Source organism: Dicentrarchus labrax, unplaced genomic scaffold, assembly GCF_905237075.1.
Source record: "Dicentrarchus labrax unplaced genomic scaffold, dlabrax2021, whole genome shotgun sequence".
Taxonomy (NCBI): domain Eukaryota; kingdom Metazoa; phylum Chordata; class Actinopteri; family Moronidae; genus Dicentrarchus; species Dicentrarchus labrax.
In genome coordinates, this window is record NW_026136705.1 from 8,793,515 (window position 1) to 8,813,496 (window position 19,982).

Here is a 19,982-nt window from a genome sequence, read left to right on the forward strand (position 1 = left end):
TCCTAAATGTGTCACGTCATTATTACAGTGTCTTGCTTTGGGGCTTTTTTTTTTTTTGATGAGCAATCAAAGCCAGACTTCCTCTCTTATCCATAAAAGGAATATTGAGTCACTGATTCAAGGAGGTATTGCTCAACACGCCCTGTCCTTAGCGTATATAACAGCATGTCTCCAGCACAGAAACACATTCAACGAAACATGAAGACTTTGATTCTACTGTGCCTGGCAGTCGCAGCTTACTGCGTTCCAATACCGCAGGAGGTTACTGTGGAAGATGAATATTTTGCAGAGGTATGTGCTCGCTTTGTTTTTTATGCATTCTCACTATTTTGCATAAAAGTGCATGTGGATACTTGGATGTTCTAGGAATTGTCAATGTTGTTATAAACAGGAAAAAAAAAATCTGTTAATCTACTCTTGTTCTCTTTTGCAGAGCTACCTGAAGAATTTCTTCAACCTAACAGAGGAGACCGGCCCAACTATCAGACGGGGGATCAGCCCGGTGAGCAAGAAGCTGAGGGAGATGCAGAGATTCTTTGGTCTCATGATCACCGGGACACTGACAGCTGACACCTTGGAGATGATGAAGAAGGCCCGCTGTGGTGTTCCAGACACCAACGTTGCCAGTTTCTCCACATTTGGAAATAGCCTCAAATGGGAGAAAAACAGACTCACCTACAGGTGAATATTCTAAAGAGAGAAAAAGTATGAAAGAGTAAATGTAGTAAGTATATTTAATAATATTTTGGCAATTTTTCTGCCCTACAGGATAGAGAACTACACGCCTGACATGTCTACATCAGAGGTCGATGACTCCATAGAGAAAGCTCTGCAGGTTTGGGCCAAAGTCACCCCTCTGAGATTCACGAGAATCTACAGTGGCACCGCTGACATCATGATCTCCTTCGGACGCGGATGTGAGTTCCAGTTGTATACTCTCCCTGAAGTTAGTTTATTAGTGGTAACATGCATTTTCTGTTGACTACCGTACAGCTGATTCAATGAATCATAGCACTTAGATGTATTCTGAAAACCCAGCTCTGATTCAGATTTTTTACACTCATTCAATTAATGGACTGTAAAGCTTTATTTGTTTTTTCACACCTGACATGAATATGTTTTTTCATTAACAGCACATGGTGATTATTACCCCTTTGATGGCCCTGATGGCACTCTCGCCCACGCCTTCGCCCCAGCCCCTGGCATTGGAGGAGATGCTCATTTTGACGAGGATGAGACCTTCACTTTCCGCTCAAATACCGGTCAGTTTGTCATTTATGTTCATCATTTTACTTACTAATGACTCAGATATTTCTAATTTTCATCGAGAGGAGCTGTAACTGACCTGTCCTTCTGTATTTTTCTGCTGTAGGCTATGTCCTCTTCATGGTGGCTGCCCATGAGTTTGGCCACTCCCTGGGCTTGTCTCACTCTAATGATCCTGGTGCTCTCATGTACCCTGTGTACACATACAGAAACCCTGACACTTACGTTCTGCCCCGGGATGATGTCAATGGCATCCAGTCTCTCTATGGTTAGTACTAACTGACTGGATCATTGATGCAAATTCCTGAAAAACTCAATCAAACAATATTTGATTATGTCACACAACTTTGTTGCAAGGAGATGCTGATTGTATTTAACCTCCAGGTCCAAACCCTGACAAGGATCCCGTCCAGCCTGGACCTGAGCCCCCTACCACCCCCGATTCCTGTGATTCATCCTTGGTCTTGGACGCCGTCAGCACCCTGCGAGGAGAAATGATCTTCTTCAAGGACAGGTATCGTAGACACACAGTAGAAAGCTCAAATATCTGAATGCTGATATCCATTAAGAGCTTACTAATTTCTCTTCTTGTGTGTTCTCAGCTTCTTCTGGCGTAGCTACCCTCAGAGCGAGAGGCCTCAGCAGAGTCTCATCACAAACTTCTGGCCTGATGCCCCCATCAATATTGACGCTGCTTATGAAAGCCAATACTCAGACAATATCTTACTCTTTAAAGGTACTGCATTTGTTCTCTGTATCTACCTAAAGCTCCTAATTTGACACTGTTTTCAAGATTTATATTTGTATATACTAAAAAGTCTGCTTTTTATCTCAATGTAGGTCGCAGAGTGTGGGCTTTCAGTGGTTATGATCTTGTAAGTGGCTATCCTAAATCAATTTCCAGCTTTGGTCTGCCAGAAAGTGTGAGTAAAATCGATGCTGCCCTCTATGATGTGGAATCTGGCAAGACTCTGTTCTTCGTAGGCAGCTCTTACTACAGGTGTGTTCAAACGACGTAATGTAAAATGAATTCTGTTCTGGGTGAGATGATGGTTTACAGGATGGTAAATTAGTCTAATTATTTTCTGTGTTTCCTTCAGTTATGATGAGGCCAAACAGACCATGGACCAGGGATTCCCCAAGCAGTCCGATGAGACCTTCACCGGCCTGACCAGCAAGGTGACTGCAGCTTTCCAGTACAAAGGTGGGTAACATTCAAAGCTTAGCAGATATTTCCAACTTCAGATTATTGAAATGAGAAACAGCTTGCACAGAAACTAACAGTGAGCCTCTGTTGTGCAGGTTTCACTTACATCTACAGTGGACCCTTCATGTTTGAGTACAGCCTGAGGAGCGGGAGGTTGTTCCGTGTGCTGAGGAACAGCTACTTCTTGCGCTGCACTAACTTCTAGACCAGTTGCTCATGTAGCTACCCTGAATGAAGGCATCAGAATTAAAACGTGACATGAATATATTCTATAATATATAATGATATTGTTATACACTTAGGGGTATATACTGGATATATGCCCTTCCTGAGTACAGCACCTTATTTTTTTAAATATTTTTTTATTATGATGTCAGCCTTTGCTATTTATGTTAATTTAACTCTATTTGATCCTTTATTTATGTCATAATCATTGTTCAGTTATTGCTTTTGCTATTTTTATAACAGTTGTTAAGTTGTGTTTAATGAAGTTTAACTGTGGTGCATGTTATATAAATTAATGTTAACATTGTTACAATTGCACATGTCTACACAGATTATGAATGTATGCAAATTATGTTTGAATTTGTGAAAATAAATTGGCTACCATGAAATAACAAATAAAAGTTGTTTAAGCAAATAGTAAAAGTATGTTCTGTTGTTATTTGGCATATATAGATCAAGAGATAATGTTTGTGCATGTGCAAGTTCCAGAGTCAGTACTAAGCACAGGCCATATAGGCAGGCACCAGCATATGGAGGGGTTGCTGCACCATTAGGAAAAAAAATCTTAAACTTACATAATATACAGTGGGAGTAATAATTATTTGATCCCTTGCTGATTTTGTAGGTTTGCCCACTTACAAAGAATGGAACTGTGTATAATTTTAATCATAGGTACGTTTTAACATTAAGAAACAGAATATCACAACAAAATCCAGAATAACAACATCATAAATTTTATAAATTTATTATCATATTTTTGCATGAAATAAGTATTTGATCCCCTAACAACCAGCAATAATTCTGGAAGCATTCCTAATCTCAACTCTTACCCAAAACACCTGTGTCAACTTGTTACATCGTTATGTAGCTGTATAAAAGACACCTGTCCACAAAATCAGTCACATTCCAACGTTTCCACCATGGGCAAGACAAAAGAGCTGTCTAAGGACATCGGGGACAACATTGTAGACCTGCACAAGGCTGGGATGGGCTACAAGAAAATAAGCAAGCAGCTTGATGAGAAGTTAACAAAAGTTGGAGCAATTATTAGAAAATGGAAGAAACACAAAGTCACCGCCAATCTCCCTCGGTCTGGGGCTCCACGCAAGATCTCGCCTCGTGGGATGTCAATGATCACGAGAAAGGTCAGGGATCAGCCCAGTACTACACAGGAGGAGCTTGTTAATGACCTGAAGGCAGTTGGGACCACAGTCACGAAGAGAACCATCAGTAACACACTACACCGTGAAGGATTAAAATCCTGCTGTGTGCGCAAGGTTCCTCTGCTGAAGAAGGCACATGTACAGGTCCGTCTGAAGTTTGCCAAAAAAACACCTGGATGATCCGGAGGAGGCTTGGGAGAAGGTGATGTGGTCAGATGATACCAAAATAGAGCTATTTGGCATCAACTCGACTCGCTGTGTTTGGAGGAAGAGAAATGTTGAGTACAACCCCAAGAACACCATCCCCACTGTGAAGCATGGAGGTGGAAACCTTATGCTTTGGGGGTGTTTTTCAGCTAAGGCCGGGGACAGGACCAGGTGTATTAAGTACTTGAAAAAAATAGTAAAAATTTAAAAGTAAAATTACAAATACCATAACTGAAAATGACTTTGGTAAAAGTTAAAGTCACCCATAAGAAAATCACTTGAGTAAAAGTCTTAAAGTAGCTCACATTAAATGTACTTAAGTATCTTGTGAAAAAATATACTCAAGTATCTAAAGTACAAAGTATTTTTATAGTACGCATAAAAAGAAGCAAAACAACCAAAAATGGTTCTCCCCTTGTTCTCTTTATTTCACTTTCAGGTGAATGAAATAGATGTGGTATGATAAAACAAAAACAAAAAAACACCTGAGCAAACATGTACAGTGAGTGAATCAAGTGTCTCGTGTCTGCCTGAGAACATAACTATAAATAAAGTGTCTGTCTGCCTAAGAACACAAAAAAGTGCCTCGTATCTGCCTCAGAGAACACAACTAAATAAGGTGCCTTGTGTCTGGTTAATAATACAACTTAAAAAATACATTCTCACTACACACAGCACCATCACTGCAGACTGGTTGCACATCACGTTTCTGAACAATGTCTTGCACAAACTGTATTAACTTAAGGACCAACTTTTCCACTTTTAAACTATGTTGGGGGAATCCTCATGGGCTGAGGCATACTAACACAACACACACAAACTTTCTGGTTCTGGTTCAAGTGGTGATAGAGAAGTTGAACTTGCGGTTCATCCTCAGCAGAAGTTGATTTTCAAAAGTGTTCGCAGCTAGCCATGCTCTTTTTGGGCTGAAGATGAGACCTGCTATGCTGAACAGTCTTTCACAGGCTGCAGAAGCAGGCAGAGGTGTGTTGAGTTTGACAGACAACTTGAGAACCACAGGAAACGTCTTCAGTATCTTGATGTTGTCTGTTGAGTAGGTCAGGTACGAATCAAGCTGCTTGGTGGCGCTTGGTGTTTCGTGGGAACTTTTCAGGGCGTGGAAGAAATCTCCCTCATCAGATGAGCCGGATCCGACATCTGCTGAAATGGAAGGATCCTCCAACTGCTCCCTGATGTAGTCCAACCCTGAAACACAGGGAGGGTGAAACTAGCACACTGAGCTTAGACATTTGCTTTCCCCCCTCTTTTCTTTGTGGTTAACATAAATGCAGTTTTGGTTCCAACTTTTGCAGATGTGCTCTCTATCTGGTAATTATGACATGCACATACATGCACTTTTTTCATATCTGCTCTAGACCCAGACCGGCAATAGCTGTGCATTACAACAAATACAATTTAAAAAAACAAAAACAAAGCTATTTTATTGAACAGCAAGCTATTTCACAACAGCTCCTATGAACAAAATTGCAAATTTTCACTATTGCTTAACTCCACCACCCAGGTCCAAGCACCGAACCTGGGGCGACAGAGCGTTCTCTGTAGCTGCCCCCTCCCTCTGGAACTCTCTCCCCAAACACATCCGTGACTGCACCGACCTTCCAACATTCAAATCTTTGACAAAAAGCCATCTTTTTAAAATTGCTTTTAATGTTTAGCTTAGTTGTCCGATGTGTTTTTAGTGTTTTTACTGTTTGATGTTGTTTTTGCTGCTTTTATGTTGTTTTATGTAAAGTGTCTTATTCAGTATTCAGAAAAGCGCTTACAAATAAAATGTATTATTATTATTATTATTATTATTAGATCCTCAAAAAAACTACTTAAGTAGTGTAACGAAGTACATCTACTTCGTTACTATACACCTCTGGACAGGACGACTTCACCATATGGAGGGGAGGATGAATGGGGCCATGTACTGGAAAATTTGGGGCGACAACCTCCTTCCCTCAGTGAGAGCACTGGAAATGGGTCGTGGATGGGTCTTCCAACATGACACTGACCCAAAACAACAAAGGAGTGGCTCAAAAAGAAGTATATTAAGGTCCTGACCTCCTCCAGACCTAAATCCCATCGAGAATCTGTGGAGGGAGCTGAAGCTTTGAGTTGCCAAGCAACAGCCTCTGAACCTTAAGAAATGGGAGAGGAGCAAAATCCCTCCCAAGATCTGTGAAAACCTGGTGAAAAACTCTGTACTTGCCAACAAAGGTTTGTCCACCAAGTGCTTTTGGTCTATGGATCAAATACGTATTTCATGAGAAAATATGATAACAAATATATAAAATTTGTACGATGTTGTTGTTCTGGATTTTTTTGTGATATTCTGTCTCTCAATGTTAAAATGTACCTATGACTAAAATTATACAGTTCCACTCTTTGTAAGTGGGCAAGCCTACAAAATAAGCAAGGGATCAAATAATTATTGCTCCCACTGCATAAACTTATTGTGCTCACAATTGATCCACTAAATGCCAGGACAAACTGGACTGAAGCCTGCGAGCTAGTTCAGGCAGTAAACTCGAGCTGCACTGCTATAGACATGCCTCACTCCATAATCACTAACCAAGCGCTCCCTTTCAATCTGGTGGTCTATTTAAACTGCACAATTTCCCAGCTCTCCCTCTGCTCTGTCAATGCCGCTGTTGCCCTGCATCCGTATTGCTGCCTGCTGTACTGTAAGCCCCACCACCACCCCAGCATCCACCTGAAGGTTCTGGCTAGGGTTTAAGGTATTTGCTCATCACTCCCCAATATCTCATGTAAACATATCTGCAGGGAATGATGAGGTCGGAGCCTAGACGCCAAAATCTAAATATGCTATACTGCTTTAATAAACATTTCAAACGTGAATTGTCTGACTGAACTCTGAATTAGCTACTTCTCCTCTGCAGGACTGAGGGTTCAAACAGGGTTCAGCTCCAGAGGCACTTTGTTGATTTCTATGAGTTACGGACTCATGAAAAATGTAGGCCAATACTGCAATCAGCCACCAGGGGGTAATCAAGATGTTTTGGCTTCACATTTGGAGAGCTGTCATTTTCTTCATCTTTATAGCTGTTGATGGGTTGAACGTGGTGGCTGGCTGTTCCTCTATTGTTGGACAGTGACATGTGTGATCTTTAATAAAGCAGAAACAATAAAAGGTTAAGTTATTGAGTAACAAACAACTTGATAATCCAAACCAAACCTGAGTCTGAAAACAGCAGATTCATGTTTTGTCTTAGGAGAACAGTTTGAGGTTTGTTTTCCAGTTATTTGCTAGATAAAATTACTGGTATTTTCTGAGACTCTGGGGATCTAATGCAACATCTAGTGGCAAGTGAATTTCAGATACCGGTATAAAACCTTTAAATAATCAGCAGTGCAGCCTGAATATACCAAATTTCACAGCAATCTAATCAACTGAGCTATTTGAGTGTGAGCCAAGTGCTGGACCAACCAGCTACCAGCAGAAAGACATTACCATATAGAGTCATGGCACTAGCATGACTAAAGATATTGATTGGACCAGCTATAGAATCAGATTGAGAGACTTTTTCAGTAATGTGTCTGTGTGTGTGTGTGTGTGTGTGTGTGTGTGTGTGTGTGTGTGTGTGAGTGACATACATCCGGCATCAACCACATTATGTCTAATAATACACTGGTCACTGATGAATAATGTTGGGGGTTGATAAAAAAGTAGTAAAATCAGGATGTGAAATTGTAAAATATTATTAATAGCAACATGACTAATGCCCCCTTATAAATATAGACATACATAAATCATTGTCATTGTCATCATATATTATCCTGGAAACAGAAATGTTTGTTTGTGGATTTTCTGTTGATGTTTCAAATTGTGTGATAATGTTTCTAAATGTTTTTTTGTTTTGTTTTTTGTTTTTTTTGTCATTTGTCAAAAGATTATTTAATATTCCACTTTCAAAATGTAAAATGTAAAGTGGTGACAGATTTTAAAGGCAATAATATGTATAATATTTTGGTAGTAAAGAAATAGGTACAGTATATATTTACAATGTTGGTGATAGTGTGTTTCCATTACAACACTTGATCCCTATTGTCTCTGCAACACTATGGTGTTGGTCAATTTACTTGACACTTAAGTTGCCTAACAAAGACAGTGCTGCTGCTCCCATTGTCCAATCTTAGGAAACAGCAACCACAGTGTAGTTTTCCACAAACAATCATGTACAAATGTTGCATAAATAGCTATATAATTATGTAGTTATGTATCAATTTATTATTATTATTATCTATGAAATACATTTTTTGACATATATAAACACAGACATGTGGATGCAAGGAAACTCGCACCACTTATCTATCAACTGATAACAATCAGATCCTTTGTACAGCACCCATAAATCTTATCATAAAATGATTGAAACTCAAGATGATGATGCCAGAAGTCTTGTTGACTCACAACGGGAAACCATAACATTGTTATAGCTGTCGTGAAGTGGTTGTTGAGTAAAGTTGTACGGACTGATGAGCAATCTTTGGTATCTACAAATACTCCGTAACATGACACAACCTGTCTGTGTTTGCTCACAAGGCACGGCACTGTCCTATCAGTAGCAACATAAGCCTGAGGGTTTCAGAAGACAGTTTGTGAGTAATGACTTTGAATTCATGAATATCAGAATATTACTCAGAATATAACCTTAAGCAGCAGACAGACCAATCAGCAAAAAATACAACAACCAATGTTCAGTCAAGGTACCTTCTGAGTATGAAGCAAATCACTGATCACTGAAAATAACTGGCATCCTCTTTATACACAATACTGAGAGAATATGGATGCTTAAAGGTAGCCTTTGATATCTATATTGGCTTCAATATCATTTATCTACGTAATAACAATAATCTATAATCTTCTATATTGACCTGACGTGTTATATTATGATTAGGTCTGGTTTGGGGGATTTTTTTTTTTTGGTTCCTGGCTGAGCAATCTTTCCTGTCATCCATGGAATACTTCATCAGACACTGACTCAAGAAGGCAGTTGCCCAACACGCCCACTCCTCAATTCATCCGCTCCTCAGCCTATATAACAGCTGACTCCAGCACAGAAACACCAGTCGCATTCCACGAGGAAGCATGAGGTCTTGCAATCTGTGCATTGTACTAAGCTTGACAGCTGCAGTTTACTGCTTGCCGGTATCACAGGTTACTGTGCAGGATGAAAGTTTTGCAGAGGTATGTGTGTTTGCTTTGTGTGTGACCTTACTATTTTACGTTTGAAGATGTGTATTTTGGAAAGTTTCATTGTTCCAAAAAATCTGAAGATCATTACTAACTACTAGGTTTTAACTTCTCCTTTCAGAGCTACCTGAAGAATTTCTTCAACCTAACAGAGGAGACCGGCCCAACTATCAGACGGGGGATCAGCCCGGTGAGCAAGAAGCTGAGTGAGATGCAGAGATTCTTTGGTCTCCAGATCACCGGGACACTGACAGCTGACACCTTGGAGATGATGAAGAAGGCCCGCTGTGGTGTTCCAGACACCAACGTTGCCAGTTTCTCCACATTTAGAAATAGCCCCAAATGGGAGAAAAACAGACTCACCTACAGGTGAATATTCTAAAGAGAGAAAAAGTATGAAAGAGTAAATGTAGTAAGTATATTTAATAATATTTTTGGCAATTTTTCTGTCCTACAGGATAGAGAACTACACGCCTGACATGTCTACATCAGAGGTCGATGACTCCATAGAGAAAGCTCTGCAGGTTTGGGCCAAAGTCACCCCTCTGAGATTCACGAGAATCTACAGTGGCACCGCTGACATCATGATCTCCTTTGGACCGCGATGTGAGTACCTAATAACTCTCAGTGGTGGAAGAAATACTCAGATCCTTTACTTAAAAAAAGTAGAAATACCATGGTCTTAAATATCCTATTACAAGTAAAAGTTCTTCACTCTCAAAGTACTTGTCATGCCATATATTTTTCATGTAAAATCTAAAAAAATGAGGAGTAACTATCATGTCAAATAAATGTAATAGAATCAAAAGTACAATATGTACATGAACATGAAAGTACTCGAGTGAACTACAAATACCTCACCTTTACCACTGATGTCTGGTATTGTACGCTTTTCATCCACATGTAACATGTTTACAAATGTGAAGGTTTTTGCACTTTGTAAAAAAAACTAAAGCTAATCACAATTATTATACAGACTGAAAGTGTACACTATTAAACTAAAAAACAGCATATCTTAACAAATGAAGTAAGTTTATATAACTTCAATCCTCCAAACAATGTGGAGTCACTCAATCCCATTAATTAAACCCATTTAAAGATGTTTTACTTAAATCAGATACATTTAAATAACTTTGGAGAAATTCTGCATCTGACTGTGATATAGTATGTATTGTTAAATTATGAATGGCAGGAGTAAATATCTTAGCGAGCTTGTTGACACCTCTGTTATAGAACATACTGTAGTGTATATTTGTGTGACATTTATCACTTAATTACCATCTGTACAAGTACAATGCAGTTACATAATATACAGTATCTTACTCAACGTATAAAGGGGCAACAATCATTCCACTGGTAGCATGCCGGCGCTTGCAGCCTTGCTATTTTTGAGCTATTTTAAAGGATTTTATGAGGGTTAATAATGTTGAAAATGTTGCTTTTACCTTACCTCAGATTTGTGATATCCCACAAACACACAAACAAATCTATATAGCTATACATTAGAGATATTATTGCATTGTGAAGTAAAAATGGCAGTACAATGTATTTGGGATACTCAGGTCTGATTTGTTGTTTTTTTACAAAGATACTAAGTAAGTGTGAAAACAACATTAAAGGTACATTTTACATTATTTTTTTAGCAGCTGACATGAATATGTTTTTTCATTAACAGCACATGGTGATTATTACCCCTTTGATGGCCCTGATGGCACTCTCGCCCACGCCTTCGCCCCAGCCCCTGGCATTGGAGGAGATGCTCATTTTGACGAGGATGAGACCTTCACTTTCCGCTCAAATACCGGTCAGTTTGTCATTTATGTTCATCATTTTACTTACTAATGACTCAGATATTTCTGATTTTCATCATTGAGAGGAGCTGTAACTGACCTGTCCTTCTGTATTTTTCTGCTGTAGGCTATGTCCTCTTCATGGTGGCTGCCCATGAGTTTGGCCACTCCCTGGGCTTGTCTCACTCTAATGATCCTGGTGCTCTCATGTACCCTGTGTACACATACAGAAACCCTGACACTTTCGTTTTGCCCCGGGATGATGTCAATGGCATCCAGTCTCTCTATGGTTAGTACTAAATGACTGGATCATTGATGCTTGTTTGCACATCTCGTACATGACCAAAATCTTAGACAACCTCTTGCACATGTGGTGATTCTACTTAACTGTTTGGGTTTTGTTGCAATGTGATGCAAGACTTTCTAAATACTTGATGACTTGATTTGTTTAACTTCCAGGTCCAAACCCTGACAAGGATCCCGTCCAGCCTGGACCTGAGCCTCCCACCACCCCTGATGCCTGTGATTCAACCATGGTCTTGGATGCGATCACCACCCTGAGAGGAGAGATGTTCTTTTTCAAGAACAGGTATCAGACATATATCCAGTTGACACATCTGAATGAAAGTCACCCTACAATAAGCGGCCTGGCTTATGTACAAAATGGCTATGTCCTTGTCCGTTCTCAGCTTCTTCTGGCGTCGCTCCCCTCAGAGAAATATACAGCAGAGTCTCATCACTAACTTCTGGCCCAATGCCCCCATCAACATCGACGCTGCTTATGAAAGCCAGTCAGACAAAATCTTTCTCTTTAAAGGTATGTGTTCTCCTTATTTACTCAAGGCACCAATCTTACACCATTTCAACGTTTACCATAGTCAACTGTATGTTTTGTTTTTTTGTTTTTTTTTACATTTTCCTTCCTGCAGGTCGTAGAGTTTGGGCCTTCTCTGGCTATAATCTTGTACGTGGCTATCCTAAAGAGCTTAGCAGCTTTGGTCTGCCAAGAAGGCTGAGGAAAATCGATGCTGCCCTCTATGATGTGGAATCTGGCAAGACTCTGTTCTTCGTTGGCAGCTCTTACTACAGGTGTGTTCAAACGATGTAATGTAAAATTAATTCTGTTCTGGGTGAGATGGTGGTTTACAGGATGGTGAATTTGTCTTATTACTGTCTGTGTTTTCTTCAGTTATGATGAGGCCAAACAGACCATGGACCAGGGATTCCCCAAGCGGTTGAATCGTACCTTCTACGGCCTAAAAGGCAAAGTGACTGCAGCTTTCCAGTACAAAGGTGGGTAGCATTAAAAGCTGACCTTTCCAAGCCAAGATTACTTCTGAAAAATGAATAAATCCTCCAGTCTTTTTAGCCTGTAAAGAAAAGTGACATTTTAGGAAATGCTCTTATTAGCTTTCTTGCCAAGAGTTACATAAGAAGATCAGTATCTTTCTTCCTGGCTTCTCGACTGGTAGTTGGAAATTACGTAATGTAACATGTTAATTAACAAGCTGTAGAGGTGGTAGCAGACATATTTTGTTACCATTTGTAAGAGCCAGGCTATCTATTTTTTTTTTAGAGCTTCATATTTAACCGACCAATTTGAGAGTGGTATCATAGCGAATTTCCCAGAATGTTGAACTGTTGCTTCAGCTAGCACACAAACTAACAGTAATCCTCTGTTCTGCAGGTTATACTTACATCAACAGAGGACAGGACATGTTGGAGTACAACCTGAGGACTGGGAGGTTGCTTCGTGTGCTGAGGAACAGCTACTTCTTGCCATGCACTAACTCCTAGACCAGTTTACTAGCTAAGTTGTTTATGTAGCCACTCTGAATGAGAATGAATGTACACTAGCAGTGTTAAAATAGTATATTTTAAATATGTGTTCTGATTCTAAATATTATGCTTTCAAAATGTCAACTATATACAATTATATTTTTTTTAAATGTTATTTTCATATAGTCTACATGTCTGTCATATATATGTATGTATGTATTGATGCTTGGTATGAATTGGAAAATTGGATATTAAGTAAAAGGTTGAATCCGATGGGCTACAGTCAGGAACTTCCTGATGATACCTCTGATCATAATGAAACATCTTCAAGATGCTGCCCTTGCATGACCAATTATTACTGGTCATTCTATTATTATTATTATTACTGCTGTTCTTTACATCTGCAATCTAATGATAAGATGTCCAGGAAAGCTTGGAGATTTGTGTAATTCATTCATTTATTTTACAAATAAATGAATGAAACTAACTTGATTTATAATTGGACAAAAAAAGCAGGGTTAACAAAGGTCTGCTTAATAAATGCATTATCAGTCATTGAAAGATTTGTCCTGTTGTTCTCTAATCAATGAAGAGTACATTTATTGTGAGTGAATATAGTGGCACCTTGTATGACAGCCATATCTGTTACATACATCACAACTGGGAAAATAGGCAAAAAAAAGAATAGAAGATATTCTTCAAATCAAGAAATTCAGCAGATTTTCATGGCATTCCTGTTCAGTAGTTTGATGAATAGTCACTCATGTCTGTGTTTTCATCAATTTCCACCCTTATTTGGAGCATGTATTTCACTCTTTTATGTGTTTTAGGGGTCACCATATGAAGGCAGTCTTAATGCTGTAAAAAACCTAATAATAATAGCATGGGAGCATATAACATCTCAATATTTCAGTGGAAACTGAATTCAGCTTGGTTTTGGCATCTCTGACAGATACAAGTGCAGTCATTAATGTCTGAAAAGACTATAACTATGCTCCCTGGTTTCATTATTCATTTGTGATGAGCATCCATGGCAAATACTTTGGGGGAAAGGTGCTTCCAAACAGGCAGGGTCACACAAAACAAGAGGAAGGCTTCTATTGCATCCTCTAAAAGAAAAGTGGTCTAATAATGCAAGTCACTTTTGGTTAGCAACACACTCAAAGCAAATAATTAGACTGTGGCTCTCAGCCTGTTAGAGGCTGTTGGTGTGTACACAATTTGACATTTGATTACAGCGACAGATTTAGCCTATAATACGATACAATAAGATAGCATACCATGACACGATACCATGCAATACGACACCATGCCATATGATACGATACCATATAATACAACATGATACGATGTGATGCCATATGATACCATACAATATAGGGTTATAGAGGACCTACATTTTTTCATAGCTGCCCCACGTGTATATAAAAATTCAGAGAAAGCATGCCTGAGTTTTGCTCCTCAAATCTTTATTAAGACTCTTAATCAGGTAATTCCAAATAAGATAAAAGCAACTTAATGGAATAAACTCACTCAAAGAAAAAAATGTAATGTCCTCAATTACATTTTTGTAAGTAATTACAAATCTATAGCTATAATAGAGGTGATGATCCAAAATGTAACAGAGGTAAGCTACCAACACCTTTATAAAACTTAGGAAAACACAAAAAGTGCCTAATGTTCACTGTTGATCTGATGGTTCTTATGTACTATTTCTGTTCATTTCATGTTTAAGCAGGCCCAAGCTACCTCTTCCTCCCCTAATTCCCCTTCTCTTCACTACACCTATTATTCCTCTTGTTGTTCTAATTGGGCCTGTTAGGACACTTGCAAGAATGTTGTATTGCCCCATCATGCATCTTTTACCTCACAACCAAAACACTGACATTGACTATTTCAGGAAAATCCTCGACTCATGCATTGCAACTCTACATCTCAGCAGAGCCTGGGAGGGAGAATAAAGTACCTGGAGTTATCTCTGTCTCACTGTCTCTGCAGTAGAAAAGGGAATCATGGAAGGTGTGCTTGCTGTTAAAACTGTGATGGTAGTTGTGATTGCAGCACACTGTGGAGCTGTGCCCGCCACTACACCCAGCCAAGAAGACCTGTCTAAAGCCCAGGTAAACATGTGGTGTTCTCTATGTTCAAATATTTGTTTGTTGGTGTTATTTAACCACGCACTATCACTATCAGGGAGAGAAGAGCAGTCAGTGTTTCTTATTCTATAAGATCCATATTTTTTGTGCATTGCACATTATACCAGACGCTTTGGCTCACCTTTTTAGTGCAGAGGATTTTTAAATGATTAATGTGGGTTTGTCATAGAGTTTGTCATGCTGAACAATTTGAACTAGCAAACAAGCCTTGCCGATTTCAGTGCAGGGCATTTTTATGTGGAGTTTTCAATAAACATGGTGTTTTCTTTAAGCACATACACAATGTGTATTTTCAGATATGCTGGGTATATAGTATAGTGGGTGATTATACAGTCTTTATTGCCATGGTCTAAGTACCAGTAATTCAAAGATAAAGTTAACTTCAGGGTTGATTTTGTGACACCTATAGTCACTGGTGTTAAAGGCTAGTGTGGTTTAAAACTGCAGGCCCCAGGGTTGTGGGAGCAGCAAGCACTTCTTGAGCAGCTAATTTGTCAGAATTACAACAAAAGAGCAACAACTGTATTATTGATACTGATTATGATTATTATGCCGTGAGTAGCCACACAATAACTGGGAACAGTAAACGGAGATGGTTAGCTTGCTGAGTAGTTGGAGATCGCTCTTCATCTACAGCTCACTGTCACTTCTCCCGACTGTTCTATTACACCCTAACATTGATCAACTGTAAAACAAAATGACCCAATACTCCCATTTTGTAGGAGCATTTTTAATGAACGATAATTGTTAATACTAAACACTTGATAATAATAGCCACCCCCCAATACAGCTCTGATACAGCTTTAGGAGAGTGAAGAGTAATAGTGGGGCTGATATCAATAAGATAAAATTACAAATACTTGAATACTTGAATTAGGTGCATACAGTGTTCTGGATCCAGCGCAGGAATGGCAGACCTCACCACTCACAATATAAACGACCATACAGAATGTAAATAATCTGAATGGCTATTGCAGAATGAATGCTGACCATTAATCCATAAAACCATCTAATCAGTCAAATTAATCATATATGGAATTTAATCTGTATTATGAGAATTTTTTATTCCTGTTTTCTCTGTGCAGGACTATCTGTCTCAGTTTTTTTCTGATGTGGGTGTCAGTGCCCCCAACAGTATCTGGCGCAGCTCTCTAGATTCCTTTGAAGACACTCTCAGAAAAATGCAGGAGTATTTTGGACTGGAGGTGACTGGGCAGTTGGACTCCAACACCCTGGAAGTGATGGCTCGACCCCGCTGTGGTTTCACAGATGTGGCCAGATATAGCCATTTTGATGGTCGACCAAAGTGGGGCAAGCCTGTGGTCACATACAGGTACTACACTAGCTCTCTATGTGAGAACAAAGAGCAACAAGTCTCTGCAAGCAGTTCGCCCAAAAAGTACAACTAGAAACATGATTCAACAGTGAAGCAGTTGTTGACCACTTGTGGCTCCTATCGGTTAGTTAAAGGTCCAGTGTGTAACATTTAGTGGCATCTAGCGTGTAGATTACAACCTTCTCGCCTCACCCTCCCATTTCAAGTGCTTAGGAGGAGAAATGGGCGATGAAACTTGCAAAAAAAACAGAAAGGCAGGCCGAACAGAAGCTCACCTGGCAGAGCGCGGCGCCCTTGCAGGCTGAGTCCTTGTTGCGGCGGCCTGGGTTTCATTCCAACCTGCAGCCCTTTGCTGCATGTCGTACCCCTCTCTCTTTCTCTCTCCCCGTTTCCTGTATATCTTCACCTCTCCTATCAAATAAAGGCCTAAAAACACACAAAAAAACCTGAAAGGCCTTATGTAGAGCCAGTGTTTGTTTTGTCAGCTCTAGGCTACTGTAGAAACAGCAGTTCAACATCTATATAAGAGGACCCCCTCCCTCTGCAGATAAAAATGGGTCTTTTTAAAGTAACGGAAACACAGTGATTCCTATATTCAGGTGATTATTCACTAATGAAAACACACCATTCAATTTCTGCCTATAGGCTTATGATAAAGCTCCTCTGAGATTTTGTGAACCATTTTCATTCTCATTCTGCTGTAGGATAACTAACTACACACCAGATCTGAGACAGAGTGATGTGGATGCCACCTTAGCCAAGGCTCTGAAACTCTACAGTGACGTCATTCCTCTGGATTTTAGGCAGATCTACAGTGGCACTGCTGACATTATGATCATATTCAAGGCCAGAGGTAATACAGTACTTTAAGCGCTTTTGAGGAAATGTTTGATCTAGTGCTAACTGTACTCTCCCCTCAAAACCAGACCATGGAGATTTTTCTCCATTCGATGGCAAGAGTGGCGTCTTGGCCCATGCATTCTCCCCTGGAGAAGGCAACGGAGGTGATACCCATTTTGATGAAGATGAAGTCTGGACTCTAACCTCAGCAGGTGCTCACATTAAGGAAACATTATTATTGAGGTGATATAACACTGAAAACACTGATACTATGATTACACACACAGTAACTTTATCAGTGTGTATCTGCAGGAACAAACCTGTTCTTGGTGGCAGCCCATGAGTTTGGCCATGCACTGGGATTAGCCCACTCTCAGGTCCAGACAGCCCTGATGTACCCCACCTACCAGTATGTGACCACAGAGGGATATGCGCTACCAGATGATGACAGACGGGGAGTACAGGCTATTTACGGTGAGAGCTCAACTAATTTACAGACAGATTTTTGCAAGAAACAGAGCACCTATCATGAAAGCATAGACAAACACTGAGACTCAAAGATCTTCACCAGTGCCATTTCTTTGTCTTTGGCCTCTCCAAGGAGTCAGAGTGAAACCAGCTCAACCTGAACCAAATCCACAGCCTACCAAAAAACCTGTGCCAAAACCACAACCTAGACCTGAACCAGATCCTGGGCCCACATCAGAACCTTTTCCAGACAGGTGCAACAGGAACTTGATTTTTGATGCTGCAACCTCCAGCCAGAGCAATATTTACTTCTTCAAAGATGGGTGAGACATCTCTGCACTGTTTTATATTTTGGTCATGCAAGTTTCACAAACACATGATAGTCCGTTAGATAGAGCTGTTAAGTTAAATTCATTCAGTAAGATTTTACAGTATATGACCACTGTTTCTTTTACAGATATTTCTGGAGGAGGAGCAGCTCCTGGGATGGCATCAGTATGAACAGAATACAGACTGTCTGGCCTGGAATCAGCAAAGTTGATGCTGCTTATGAGTATAAGAATACTATTTTATTTGAAGGTAAAAACATTTATTTAGTTAATAATTATTTTGTTTTTTCTTGTTTGTTAGAGATGATAAACGCTTGACATAAATGCTGGGATCTGTCTGGAGCACAAGTCTACCTTTTCACATCACAGGGGATCATTACTGGGGGATCAGAGGAAGGACTGTCCTACCTGGTTATCCCAAACCTCTCAGCGACTTTGGCTTTCCCCCATCTGTAACCAAGGTAGATGCTGCTGTCCATGTGTCATTCATAGGCAGGACCCTCCTCTTTGTGAGGAACAAATACTGGAGGTGAGTAATGTCTAGCCATAGAGATCTAGGTTGAATCCAGATATAGACCACATGTTGATGAACTCTTCCCCATATTACCCATATAGCTACAATGAAAGGAGGGGCAGAATGGATGGTGGGTACCCAAAATTCATTCACAGAGCGCTCCCTGGGATTGGCTACAGAGTAGATGCTGCATTTGAGAACGGAGGTAGGAAACAGTCAAAGGTTAGACCATCTACAGTAGCATAATGACTTCCTGTTTGGGGTGATAATAATGATGCATTCCTGTTTTCAGGTTATCTCTACTTTTCATACGGATCCAGACAGACAGAGTACCACTACCAACGAAGAAAAGTGCGACGCATCCTGTTAAACTATGGATGGTTGGATTGCAACTAAAGAAACAAAGACCCAAATCACACACACACACACACACACACACACACACACACACACACACACACACACACACACACACACACACACTTGTGGGCACATAATAGTAGCTATAGTCTACTCCACTAACAAAACTTGAGTAGCTTAAAGTCAAAAATATGTTTTCCTTCTTGTTCCTACAGTTGGATGTTTGAGCGACACTGTACAGAATCATGTATGTCCATAGTGTCACACTAGAAGGAAGGACTTAAAGTTGTGTTAAAGTTGGAGATATCTTGTGTCCAGCAGGAACATTTTAGAAATGAAAAAAAAAAATGCATATTCATATATTCTGGAATTTTTAATGAGGTGGAAGGAGTAGATGCCTTTTTCAGGATTTAATGTGGAAATTATACTTTTTCTTTGTGGAAAAAACATATCATTATTTTTCCAAGCTGACTGTCTGGAGGGGATCTTTAAGGGGGCTTTTCTGTAGAAACCTGCATAGAAATACATAATGAAATGGTATAATAATCCTGTAGGCACCACCTAGTTGTAGTCAATGTTTTTTATAAAATAAACATAAATAATTCATTAAATAAATAATAAATATACTCTGGTTTGTGTTTAAGTGCGGGTGACTTAAGTAGGAGATAATTTATCTTTCCCAGAACCCAGAAGAGTCATGCGGCTGAGAGCGATGAGAGCAAAAGGAAAAACAATCACACACACTCAAAATTGCAGAACCACAGTTATCATTTTAAAGGCCTTAGTTGGACAAGAGCACTCTAGGTGGTAGGAGCTGAAAGAGAGAGGATGCCTCAAGGGTTAGCATCATGGCTTTAAGGGGCCATTCTGCCCGTTTTTATAGCTTCAATTAGTGCATCAATGTGATAAGAACTACTTAAAATGACAGAAACCATCTTTGGGAAAAATTTATTTGATGTGTACTTTACTTTTAGTCTGGCCCATGCACCAACATGGAGGCAGCTGGCTTTATGACCTATACTGCAGTTGGCCACCGGGGGGCAATAGACATATTTTGGCTTCAAATATATGCAATATTGCAGTGCAGAGTATTCTGTTTCTGTAGTTTGACTAATGCTCAG

General features: G+C 39.7%; 2 protein-coding genes across 4 annotated transcripts; both read left to right on the forward strand.

The window, feature by feature from the left end:
* The first annotated feature begins 172 nt into the window (after window positions 1-172).
* On the forward strand, window positions 173-13,419 carry mmp13a (matrix metallopeptidase 13a). 3 transcript variants are annotated; one of them, XM_051401301.1, is made up of 10 exons: window positions 173-291; window positions 9,411-9,658; window positions 9,747-9,895; window positions 10,965-11,093; window positions 11,207-11,368; window positions 11,539-11,668; window positions 11,769-11,896; window positions 12,009-12,168; window positions 12,269-12,372; window positions 12,767-13,419. In XM_051401301.1, exons 1-10 carry the CDS (start codon window positions 199-201, stop codon window positions 12,874-12,876), a joined length of 1,413 nt encoding a protein of 470 aa, XP_051257261.1. In that variant the 5' UTR covers window positions 173-198; the 3' UTR covers window positions 12,877-13,419. The 3 variants fall into 3 exon arrangements, with proteins under 3 accessions (XP_051257261.1, XP_051257259.1, XP_051257262.1); XM_051401299.1 differs by lacking the exons at window positions 9,411-9,658; window positions 9,747-9,895; window positions 10,965-11,093; ... (4 more) ...; window positions 12,269-12,372; window positions 12,767-13,419 and adding exons at window positions 434-681; window positions 769-917; window positions 1,134-1,262; ... (4 more) ...; window positions 2,367-2,470; window positions 2,569-3,121; XM_051401302.1 differs by lacking the exon at window positions 173-291 and adding an exon at window positions 9,135-9,283.
* A 1,301-nt stretch (window positions 13,420-14,720) lies between these two features.
* Window positions 14,721-18,915, forward strand: mmp30 (matrix metallopeptidase 30). Its single transcript, XM_051401298.1, has 10 exons — window positions 14,721-14,978; window positions 16,100-16,347; window positions 17,055-17,203; window positions 17,277-17,402; window positions 17,503-17,664; window positions 17,792-17,981; window positions 18,116-18,237; window positions 18,357-18,516; window positions 18,603-18,706; window positions 18,794-18,915. Exons 1-10 carry the CDS (start codon window positions 14,871-14,873, stop codon window positions 18,895-18,897), a joined length of 1,473 nt encoding a protein of 490 aa, XP_051257258.1. The 5' UTR covers window positions 14,721-14,870; the 3' UTR covers window positions 18,898-18,915.
* The last annotated feature ends 1,067 nt before the right edge of the window (window positions 18,916-19,982 follow it).

Bases quoted from the DNA above. Each gene is read 5' to 3' on its own strand.
- mmp30 (XM_051401298.1), top strand. From the start codon at position 14,871: ATGGAAGGTGTGCTTGCTGTTAAAACTGTGATGGTAGTTGTGATTGCA. The intron at 17,665-17,791 runs GTGAGAGCTCAA...GGCCTCTCCAAG, and splicing joins GGGAGTACAGGCTATTTACG to GAGTCAGAGTGAAACCAGCT. The intron at 17,982-18,115 runs GTGAGACATCTC...TTTCTTTTACAG, and splicing joins ATTTACTTCTTCAAAGATGG to ATATTTCTGGAGGAGGAGCA.
- mmp13a (XM_051401299.1), top strand. From the start codon at position 199: ATGAAGACTTTGATTCTACTGTGCCTGGCAGTCGCAGCTTACTGCGTT. The intron at 1,263-1,372 runs GTCAGTTTGTCA...TTTCTGCTGTAG, and splicing joins CACTTTCCGCTCAAATACCG to GCTATGTCCTCTTCATGGTG. The intron at 2,471-2,568 runs GTGGGTAACATT...TCTGTTGTGCAG, and splicing joins TGCAGCTTTCCAGTACAAAG to GTTTCACTTACATCTACAGT.